At 34.4% G+C, this 12,093-nt stretch overlaps 1 protein-coding gene across 1 annotated transcript; it reads right to left on the reverse strand.

The window, feature by feature from the left end:
* Nucleotides 1–6,432: 6,432 nt before the first annotated feature.
* LOC117326348 (cytochrome b-c1 complex subunit 6, mitochondrial-like) lies at nt 6,433–11,396 on the reverse strand. The gene is made up of 4 exons (XM_033883057.1): nt 11,303–11,396; nt 9,103–9,144; nt 8,293–8,454; nt 6,433–6,725 (listed from the first exon to the last, which is right to left on the reverse strand). The coding sequence occupies exons 1-4, from the start codon at nt 11,348–11,350 to the stop codon at nt 6,693–6,695; spliced, it is 285 nt and encodes a 94-aa protein (XP_033738948.1). The 5' UTR covers nt 11,351–11,396; the 3' UTR covers nt 6,433–6,692.
* Nucleotides 11,397–12,093: the final 697 nt, after the last annotated feature.

Here is a 12,093-nt window from a genome sequence, read left to right on the forward strand (position 1 = left end):
TTTCAAACCGTAACAATATATGTCAAAGTCACTGGAATGAAGAGATTTTTACAATACAGATTCGACAGGTATGTTGCCTGTAATTAGCCGAAACACGTGCGAAATGTACACGTGGCAGATGGGGAAGTGGATCAAACTCCGGTAGTAGGGTCAAATGATACTTGGAATAGTCCGGTAGTTGGGTCAAATGATACTTGGAATAGTGCGGTAGTAGGGTCAGAGGATACTCGGACTACCGTACAACAGAACGGGTGCAATAAAAGTTGTCGAGCCGGGATTCGAACCTTATCCACTTCTTTCATCACCATATTTTAGACAGGAGCCAAAAAAACAAACAACAAACAAACAAGCCAGCAGACAAATAAACAAACAAACAAACAAAAAGATACATGCATCATTTGATACCTGGGATAGCCCTGTGTTCATGTCATATCTTCAGATCTGTCATCTGAACAACTTTCAGTTTTGTTAGGTTTGGGCGTTTTTGTCATTTTACAAGTTCCTGAACTGCCGTTTCATGTTGTGCTTTGTTTCTGCCGTTTTTTTATGACATTTTTATCACTAGAAGATAACCTAAACCAGTAGCAAAGTTTAAAATGTAAAATTTATTGTTTAACTATTATCTAAACACGTTTTAAAAATCAGCGTATAGCAGTTTACTTATATGTACTGTAAAGTTGGTAATTGTCTTATTAAATATTTATATATCAATCGACTCAAGTTACACTTTTTCTTGAATGCCAATTTTCACTCTTTGGTATATTAGCATGTACTATCCTTAATATCCAGATCATGTGTGTTAAAGGTGTGAATTCAATTAAGATAAAATAGTTATAAGATTATTTTAGAACAAGCTTTAATTATGAGTGCCTGTGATACGTAACACGCTGCCTATTGTACTCTGGTATATATGTTTACCATTTCTTGTTTGACAGCTTTTTGATAACAAGAGTTCACAGCGTATTTGTGTTGATTGCCATGACCGTTGCTTTTTTCAATTGTTCATTTTTGTTGCAAAAAAATACTGTTTATTGTATATTATATATTTGTTTTTCAGCATTATGACCTCTGACCTTAAGTCTTGACGAACACTTCGAAATTCGATCAAAGTCAATTACGTTCAACTTGTAAAAATTCAAAGTCACAGGGTCTACAATATTCACGTGAAAATATACTTGCATGTCCAATATTCAGGAAATGACCCTCAAGGTGATACAGTGGAACTTCGTTAACTCGAACTCGGATAACTCGAATACCCCGCTTAACTCGAAGTACCTCGCCGGTCCCGGCCGAATTCTCTCTTTATCTTAGTAAAAAAAACTCGGATAATTCGAATTCGGATAACTCGAAAAACTCGGATAATACGAAGTAAAAATTTGGTCCCAACAATAAAAATCCTACTTGAAATGTTCGAATAACTCGAAGTATAATTTTCGTCGATCGGTGGCAAACGCCGACATTTTTTAAGAGCTAAATTCCGTTTGTAATACTGAACATATCGGCACTAATAACCTACATGCTATTATAAGTGTTTCATAAATTCATAAAAGAAATTGTCGGTTGAATCTTATAACAACAAGTCTTGGTGATAAAAAGTACTGCTTTACTTACATCAGGTAATTTCCCAAGACGGTCGCCGATATCAGTACACACGATAGTCAACAACTCATCTACCCGTTCGCTCAAGCGGAACTAATCTCTGACACACCGGTAGATCTACCTGGCTGATGTTTTCACAGGTGTAGAAATGACACAGTCACCGGCGCCTATTAAATCTTTAAACTGCTGAAACAATAGCGTAATTACTGCCGAGGTGTTCAGAGTACAACTGTAACGGTCAGTGCTGTCTATTAAATCGGATAAAACGCCAACTCAGTTACAGTAACATTTTATACGCACATGCGCAGCCCAACTTCCGGTGCTAATACACATGGAAATGGCGTGGTTATCAATAAAAAGTAAGTAGGCCGATCAAACAGTATTTTATATATGTCCAATAAAAGGTAATGGTTCTGTTACGTTTTGTATGCAATCTGTGTTAAACTTAAACGGTTATTTGTTTTGACATTAATAACTTGTTATTTTGTCGAATTCCGTTTTATCGTTTACCTTTTGCAAACATGACTTGCACATCAGATCGTTATTGAAATGACTAAGTGAAAGAAACTTTATCGTGACTGTATATCGGCAAAACTACACCAAATAACAAGTGACATAACGAAACATTACATATATATTTACATGTATTGACCAGTCTTCACACTAAACTGATGAGCGACAGAGCGAAGTTATAATGATTATATAATGTTGACAAATATTGACCAAACTTTTCACCAAAAACGATAACTCGCTTAATTCGAACACTCGGATAACTCGAAGTTTTTTCGTGGTCCCGTCGACTTCGAGTTAACGAAGTTCCACTGTATATGAATTTTAAAAATACCTTACATTATTTTGTTGTCACTGTCATAATCGTAATTAAGGAGACATTGATGATTGTTTTCTGCTAATTCAGTACCGATAATAATCAGTCTAATTAAAATATAGCTGCTCATTCTCACTACGTTACATGAACAATGAGAATGACCATCCTTTCTCTTTTCTTTTCTTTTTACACATTATATAGTTATATCAACTAAATGAGACGATGTTTTTGTGTGGAATATCATAGAACTTATACGTTTAAAGAAGCATTATGTGTCTTTGTGTATTCAAAAAACATCTTATGGGTTTAACACCGATTCCGGTAACCCGTGACCTTTGACCTCTGGACAATATAAACAACACACTGGTCCTGATGAGAGATGGCCTCTCCAAGTCATTACCGCAGGTTTCAGCCGAGTTTAAATCCGATGGTGTTGATCAGATCCATATAATCCCCCTTCAGTCCGATACTCTGATATAACCAGAAATCATTTAATGACCGGTTTGAGCTAAGTATCGCCATTATCCCACAGGTCAATGGGTGGTTAACATTCCTCACCAACGGATTCCATAGGCAACCAGAAAATGGACAATATTGTCACCGCTAGAGAAAACATTCGCCAAGATTGTCAAGGTCAGCTGGATACCTTCACTTCAGAGATACATTCGATTAATTTGTTTGTAGAATTACCTAGTCAAATTAACGTAAAGAGACATTCGAATAGTTCATCGCTTAACAGAATTTCTTATATATAACTAAAATCTTTCGACATTGGATTTATCCGTAGAAATATGGTCAAACAAAGTTGTTTGTGTCAGTTGAACATCGTAAATCTTAAAGATAGGTTTTCTTCATTTTGATAAACAAACAGAGTTAAGACAATCTCATTTCTATATCGTAAATAGCTGACGATGCAAATTGAATTGTGCGAGATTCAATGCCCACAATCACATTTTTTGAGAGTTATTGCCCTTTGTTAAAATTTCTTGTCCGGATCATAACTTTGCCCATAGTTAATTTAAGAAAGGACTATGAAACTTGATGTGTACACTAGTTACACTAAGACAGCGACGTACACAGATCATGTGTAGCGTACCAAAATCAGGGCCTGCAACTTAATTACAGAATGAATTCATTCCTCTTTTACTCATACATATGTATATCATGTAATGTTATTGACTATTGTCAAAGCAACCATCAATGGCATTGGAGATATGAATTGATTAATTTCTCAGAAATGGTGATTTTAAACTTCGTCTGTCAAAATCATTCTTGGTGACCTGACGGTCGATTTGTTACACTAAGGCGATGTGCAGTGTAAAAGATTCAATGCCGAAACTCATTATTTGCAGAGTTATTGCCCCTTGCTAAAATTTTGTGTTCCTTACACTAAGGCGAAGTGGTCATACAAAGACAATTTGCAGTAAAACAAGCTCAGGGCCTGTACTTAATTGCGGAGTTATCGCCCTTTTTTAAATTTCCGTGTACAGAGCATAAGTGTACTATGCAGATGAAACTTACATGTGTGTTGTTTATTTGATGGGTTTATCGTTTTGTGAGAAGCCAGGATCATTTTGAAGAGAAGAGGGGATTTCCTTGTAGTAGTTGGTGACTACATCACTGAACAACATACAGGAGCCCCGTCCCATGCCATCCGGAGCAATTAGGGTAAAGTGTCTTGCCAAAGATCACAACCACTACAACACAGACCGGTCCGTTTCTCAGCTTCCTGAGAAACATATCCCAACATTGGAAGGGAGCGTGGAAAGAAACATCTCGGATCTTCATCTGAGATTACATGGCGGACAATCTAACCGACTGAGCTGTTGGGGTCTGACTTATATATGTGACATGTACATTTAGTGTCAGATTGTGGGAAATATGCCCTTTAATTTCATAACTGAAGCATAAAGTAACATGATACAGAACTAGGCTTTCCTCTTCCAAACTCTCCATTACAACATTTAACAGATATGTGTCGATGTATGACCAAATACAACTAGACAGAAAAAGCCTCCAGTAAGTTGTTTTCGAGGAGCATTTACTACTATTGACGAGATATACCAGATTGGATCTTGGCGCCTACCATTGAAAGTTCTTTATTGGTTCTTCGTAAAATTGGTCTTTCCTCTCTTCTTTAAGTCAAACACTTTTTACCTCTTGACGTATATTTTGAACTAATAAAAGAGCCATTCAGTATTTTCCGAGAAATAGTAACAAACTTCAAATGCCAAAACGACTGCCTGTCTGCTGTTTTTTTCTTGTTGATCAGTCTCAAAAATGACCACGTACATCGAGGGGCCCTTTCGGATCAATCTAATTAAAATCAAGATGGTCATTCTCACTAGGTTACATGAACATCTAACAACATCCCATAAGGGGTCACGTACTGATGACCTTTGAAATGCGTGTATTTCAAATTGTCAATTTGTCGATGCAAAACATTTCGTCACAGCATGCATCTGATGCAAACCATTTCGTCACAGTATATAGCTATATGCTTTCAGGGACAAAATGACATGAAACCAATTGACAGACTATACAAGCTATGTACTCTAGTCATGCTAATTCGGACATATAAAATTCACTTCCAAGATTCTGGAAGTAGTCATTTGACTGGCTAATATAAAAGGTCACCCGACGTGACTCTGGGATGTTGTTAGATGTTCATGTAACATAGTGAGAACGACCATCTTGGTTTTAATTAGTTTAAATTCGGATCATCCTCGGATTGGCTGTGTATTTTGAAAAAAACGAGGAGTTCTGGATGGGAGGGACCCAGATATGATACTGGTGACAAGTATTGTTTATGTATGGACGGACCACAGACGAAGAGCAGTTTGAATCACCCATCTAATGATGACAACTAAAAATAAGGATACATGAGTTATCTCCCCTACCATCTCCTCAACACTGGGATCGATTTATCCAAACCCTGAGGCCACTTTTTTTTTCTAATTTTCATATTAAGATAGATTTCTCTCTCAAAAACAGAGTCCATATTTTGTATTGGAATCAATTCTTCCAAAAATGACACCATATTTTTTTTATCTTTTTTTTTTTTTGTAATAAAGATGTTCAAAAACAAATGCCATATTTTGAAACAGTTTTTCCAAAACTGACTGTTCTTCTCATCTTTTTATGGGAAAATTTGTTCAAAATAGAGGATTTATCTTTCATTTTTGTGCATTTCAAACTCACACAATCTATTTCTAAGATATTTTTTTCTTTCTTTTTTTTCTCTCAAACTTAGATTTCACATAGAAACTTAATTTACTCTCTATAACAATTTCAGCTTAATATGTTATGACATTTATTTATCAGTATCTGTTATCAATATTAAACTTACATCAAAATAATATTAATGGCCACAAAACCTTATATTAATCATCGTAACCTTACTTTGTTCTCCTGGGGTTAGAAAGACATTTTCACCTCGCTTTCAATAAATGCTATCGAGTATTCTAGTAAAATGCTTAACTCATGAGAGGACACAAGTTAAGAAATTCTGTGCATATTGGACAGGGGTCAAACATGTCTTATTTTATGGAACTATTTTAAATCACTTCTATTTAACAAACCTGAGGCAGCTTGTGGGTGAATATTTTTTTGGAATAGCCATCCAAGGGAAATAACTCCTGTGATTTAATTCTGTGGAAATTTTTTCCAATATCAAAGCCAAATAATTGATATTTTGATAACTGTCATAATAACAGCACATTATTAGCGATCATAAAGCTTGAAATTACATTCAATATTTTATGGGGATGTATAAATATGCAAAACTTAATGTTTAAGAACGTTTCTGATGTCTTTTGGAAAACTAACAAGGAACCCAGCTCATTAACTAGTGATGGGCCAATGTAACTGTTAAATTAATTACAAATTGGTTAAGTTAATTAATTTACATGTATTTTTCTAGGATGGAAGTTAAGTTATCCGTTACTATTTTAAGCAAATTGTTTCTCTTAAAGCTCCACACTCAAGACAAATCAAACGACACCCAGTAACATCCAATACAAATTTATTAATTCCTTATATAACACATCTCCTTACCATTTGCACACTACATAAAGTTTTGTAAATGTCAATGTTTTCTATTTTCAAATGATCTTTCTAAATCCAAATGGAGAAAACAGCTGGATTTCATAGCCACACGAACCACAGTGATCCCATGATGGTAAGTCCAGAGTGAGTCGGCCATTGATGTTCCTGTCCGAGTTGTCCAATACAACAGTTTATCTAAAGTCTCTAGAAAACATTGATGTTACTTCAGTTTCTTAAACAACTTTGGTGCAACCTGAAAACATTAAAAACATATCAATTAATATCTGGATTGGGAATAGCATAAGAATGATTTTGGGTCAAAACACAATGCTTTAATAAGTAATAAATAATTATTCATACACTCGCGTACCAAAAATACGTCAACACTTGTCATTTTTCCTCTTTATTTCATACATTTTTATATCTATTCTTCAAATTTCCATATACTTTTATCTTTATTCTTCAAATTTTTAGTACAAATTCTAAATTCAAAAATAATATCAGAAAATTTGAAGAAAAAAGATGAAAATGAATGAATAAGTGATGACATATTTTTGGCACTTGGAGTGTATGTAATAGTGTGTATGCCCTCACATTTAATTGTCTTCTTATCATACTACTTATATATATCAAGTGCCAGTATAGAGTTATAATAGAAACACAAGCTTGGTGTATTATCATATCTATTTCAAAAAAGTGAATTGATAAACTCAGTAAGATAGTGAATATGTCAGGCAATACTAAAATGTCTTACAATTTGTTTTTTACTCTAGAATTTTGGGTGTAATATATAAAGTATAACATTTTCATTTCAAAACTTAACAAAAAAGATTTTAAGAAAATCCCAGAAAAAATTTAGGAAATACATTTAAAGAATTTGATTTGTTATGATTTTTTTATAACATCCAGAAAAAAAAAATTACATTCAAAATTTTTTCAGACTATAGATCCTTAAGGATATATTTACATCGTTCGAAAATGAGTTTAACAGTTGTTTAAGTCTAACAATTTTCACAGCCTATACTGTACACAACTACATATCATAAAAACTTGAATTGTAGACACATGGTCGTTACAAGATATGCAAATTCTAGGTATTAGTTAATAATTTCAAGTTAAATACAAAATTAATTTATACAATGACTAGAAATGATAATTCTTTTTTCAAGGATTGGAACACAAAGTTATCCTACAATATAACTAATCAACTATATTGGAAGGTCTTTCTGATTATAACAAATAATTGATTAGCAACTGATCATGATGTTGATCAGTAATTGCTAAATTAAATGTATAGTAATTTAGTAAATGTCATTCTTAGAAACGATGCTGGGATGTTGTTGGATGTTTATGTAATGTAGTGAGAATGGCCATCTAGATTTTAAATTAGATTAAATATCATTCTAAAGTAGCGATGCTGACATACACCGTCAAACTTACACAATGTCAGCATCATTACTTTAAAACTTGCAGTGGACCAACTAAACTAACGATTCTGATATACAACGTCAAACTTACATAATGATCTATGCAGCGTACCAACTAAAGTAGCGATGCTGACATACACCGTCAAACTTACACAATGATCTATGCAGTGGACCAACTAAAGTAGCGATGCTGACATACAACGTCAAACTTACACAATGATCTATGCAGTGGACCAACTAAAGTAGCGATGCTGACATACACCGTCAAACTTACACAATGATCTATGCAGTGGACCAACTAAAGTAATGATGCTGACATACAACGTCAAACTTACACAATGATCTATGCAGTGGACCAACTAAAGTAGCGATGCTGACATACGTCAAACTTACACAATGATCTATGCAGTGGACCAAATTGCTGAATTCTTCGTGACAAGTCTCTTCTGTCTCTCCAGCACTTTCCACTCGTTTGGTGCATTCAATGAGTTTTAAATCAAGTTTTTGACAGCTTTCTGATTGTCTGCACGAATCTTTCAGGACATCGTGTGGGTCCTGAAAATCACCAACATAACAAGGTTTAATTCTTTTCTAACTTCCGAATGAGACAGAGTTAAGTGTTTTAACATTTTCTCTGAAAGTATCTTTAATTAGAGAATCTGAATATTGACAGTAGTTTTAAAACATTTTACATGAAATAATCATAGAACTAAAGATAAATTAGAAAATAAAATCTTAATATTCAGATCACTCAACTAAGAACAATGTGGAAATCAGAAATCTAATGTGAAATCAGAAATCACAATGTGAAAATCAGAAATCACAATGTGAAAATCAGAGAATACAAATATAATTGGAAATCAGAAATCACAATGTGGAAATCAGAAATCTCAATGTGAAAATCAGAAATCACAATGTGAAAATCAGAGAATACAAATATAATGGGAAATCAGAAATCACAATGTGGAAATCAGAGAACACAATGTAATTATAAGCTGGTAAAAAATATTGTGATGGTATGTAGATCATATGCCAGACTCAAAGATTTCAATATTTAATGAACGCAAAACAAAATTCATTATCCTTATTTATATAATAAGATACATCAATATATGTGGTAATCAAAGCTCTTGAAATGTTAAGTGATGCTGAGTAGACTGGTGTAGGTTCTCATACATAATCACAAAGATACAATATACATACAACGATATCTTCTTCATCCTCTTCTTCTTCCTCAGCTTCTGGCTGCAACACAAATAAATATGATTTTTAAATGATAGATTAGGTCAAGCATATTTTGTTGTTTCTAAATTCAATAAAGACTTCAAGGATTTGATACAAGTTTGACACCTTATAAAAACTGTATCAAAAACTTACAATTACTACCACATACTAGGAAAACTAAGCCCAACTAGCTTGAAAGTATAAATTGCTGAAGTAACAAAACATTACAAGCTAAATCATTGAATACCAAGAGGCAAGAAGTTTAAAAAAACTTGTGACAGGATTTATGAACAGTGGTTGGAATTCTTTCAAATCCTATAATAAGATGATGCAGGTCTTTTTTCACTACTTTGGGAATGGGGCCTTTGGCTTTGGGATTGGGAAAAAATGTGTGCCAACAGGTAAATTGGGAAAAATGGACATAATGGTAAAAATAACAAGTAACAAGTAGACACAAATATGGATCTATGCTATATTTATTTAGACTCTAGAGCATTATCTCCCTTTATCAGGCCAGAATAACCAATAAAACATAGACGGGACGCCATCATCAGGATTTTTAAAGACATTATTTTTTTATAGATCATTCAATTGGGAATTTTAACTGGTCGGATCGGGAAAAATATCCAATTTTGCTGTGGGGAATGGGGCCGAAATTCGGCCCCAAATCGGCCCTGTGATGATTTCACATTAAGAGACGGCCATTATATAATTAGCCTATGTCTATTGTCTTGTCCTGTATTGTATTACATAACAGTATAAACAGTTTTTCCCAACAAGCAGGTCTGAATTTTTGTTCCCTTATATTATTTTCAACCGAGACTCAATACCAATACCAATGATAGAGAAACACAGAAAAACACATCAGTTCACATCTCAGAATAACTTCAGGCAAGTTTGAGCTACCTAGCCAATGGCTTTCAGCCCAGTCCAGTTCAACTACGCTTGCACGTAGGACCTTCAGTCTTTAGACAGAGTCTTTAAACATTCAAGATGCCTTGCCACCTCATTTTAGGTGAGTGAGATTCCGCATATCTAAACCTGGCAAGTAAGTATATTCTAGAAGTCCCAGATTTGGGGAATACTACCCATTATGAAATTTAGGGGAAATGAATGGTCGCAGTGTCTTGAATTATTCTTTAAGTTTTAACATTTTACAGCTTTTCTTTGCTATAATTCTTACATATTTCGTCAAAATTTGGGAGATTTCCCCTGTTTTGGAGAATATTCCCGGTTTTATGTGATTTTTTCTTGATGGGGAATTTGTTTTTGTTCAAATATATAGGAAAACACCAGCAGTGGGGAATACTACCTAATGTTGGTAGTAAAATCGGTCTAGATTAGCCTCTGGGTACCTAGCCTTCACTAACAGCATTACAAAATATCAGTTACCGATTTACGGCCACTCGTGCTAGGGTTCGTCTCACCATGCTATCCAGTACTCTCAGAGTTGAAACAGATATATTATCAAATCATGTCATGACAGAAGCACGCATTGTCAGCTGAGTCAGTAACAGGCTGACAGCAAGCCATGCATATTTTACACAGACTTGTTCATCTAACATGACTGTATTTTTGTTTTGATAGTTATTTTCTTTCAGTCTTATGGTTTGGTATTAAAATGCATGTGGTGATATAGTTACAAACGTAATCATTCCATTTATTAACATAAATAGAGATGTGCTTTTTTATTTATAAGTATTGATTGTGTCTAAACAGAAGAACATCGGGGTACCGTACCGAAAAAGCAGCTTGTACTCTTGTGTGATGAAATTTGACTCGTTTCCCATTATCTACTTTATGAAGTATAGACAATATCCATGCATGCCTGTGTCCATATACCATTTCCTATATTATAATATATATATGTAGCTAGCGAAAGGTCATGAACGGTTGTCAAAATTGCAGTTTTTCAATTTTGGTCACTGAAATGACAAAACTGACGAATTGGATATCTATTTTAATTACCATTTCAGTGTAACCCTAGCACCGACATTGTAGATTTATAACGTGACTTTGCTGTTGACATTGAGTTTAGGTGCTGGAAACGGTCATTGATTTGTCAAGTGTACGCATGCATAAAGGAAATATCAATGAATTAAGAGTTATTGCTTGGATAATAGAAAACTTCTGCATTCTTACACCCTAAGAAGTTCAACCAGAAACAATAATAACACACCTCTTCCTCGGGATCACCGGCAAGTACGAGTTCGTCACCTAGCGCCATGTTTGATGTTACCCAGAATGCACATTTCCGGAAGTTAAGCACGTGCTCGATATCCTTTTATGACCTAATATTTTGTTCCGCCCAGCGGAAAGAAAAAAAGCTGTACCAAAACATGTAATGGTTAGATCAGGGACTTCCATGTATTTCCCTGGTTAGGTAGGTCTCTGTTATAACAGCATATTACTAGAAAAAAATCCCATAAAAGTGGAAACGAGATTTCTCCGAAAATCATCATTATCATCATCATCATATCATCATCATTATCATCATCATCATCATCATCGTCGTATCGTCGATCAAGCGGAAGACGCTTACTCCTCAGGACACCTGGTCGTATTTTCCAGTGTTTTGTCTCATCACTACAAAATGTCTAAACGCAAATGATTTGATGTTTTATACCATTTATCTTAAACAGAGACGTATGTATCACATGTATATGGTAATATTTAGGTAAGAAGGTATTTTTTTCGGGAAAAGTTGAAAGCGTTTTTCACATAAATTAATTATTTTTTACCTGTATGTGTACTGTACGCATGATGGCATCATGCAGTTATTGTCCTATGAACGTATTTTGAGCAATTCAAAGATTTTTTGTGGTAATTCTTGGGTTAGTAAAGATTTGGAAAGCATTAAAATATTATCCAATTCCGTGTAGACCTGAAGTAAGTTTTAAAAATGCACACTGGGCCGGTTCATGCGGATTAAATTATAGGTCATTTTGTACGCTCTACACCGTCGGTGAA

Source organism: Pecten maximus, chromosome 4 (assembly GCF_902652985.1).
Source record: "Pecten maximus chromosome 4, xPecMax1.1, whole genome shotgun sequence".
NCBI classification, from domain to species: Eukaryota; Metazoa; Mollusca; class Bivalvia; order Pectinida; family Pectinidae; genus Pecten; species Pecten maximus.

What these genes read in the sequence shown, in the direction of transcription:
- LOC117326348 (XM_033883057.1), bottom strand. Translation starts at nt 11,350, where the DNA reads ATGGCGCTAGGTGACGAACTCGTACTTGCCGGTGATCCCGAGGAAGAG. An exon ending in AGGATGAAGAAGATATCGTT is followed by an intron (nt 8,455 to 9,102) that starts GTATGTATATTG and finishes GGTGATTTTCAG; the next exon opens with GACCCACACGATGTCCTGAA. An exon ending in TCCACTGCATAGATCATTGT is followed by an intron (nt 6,726 to 8,292) that starts GTAAGTTTGACG and finishes TAATGTTTTCAG; the next exon opens with GTTGCACCAAAGTTGTTTAA.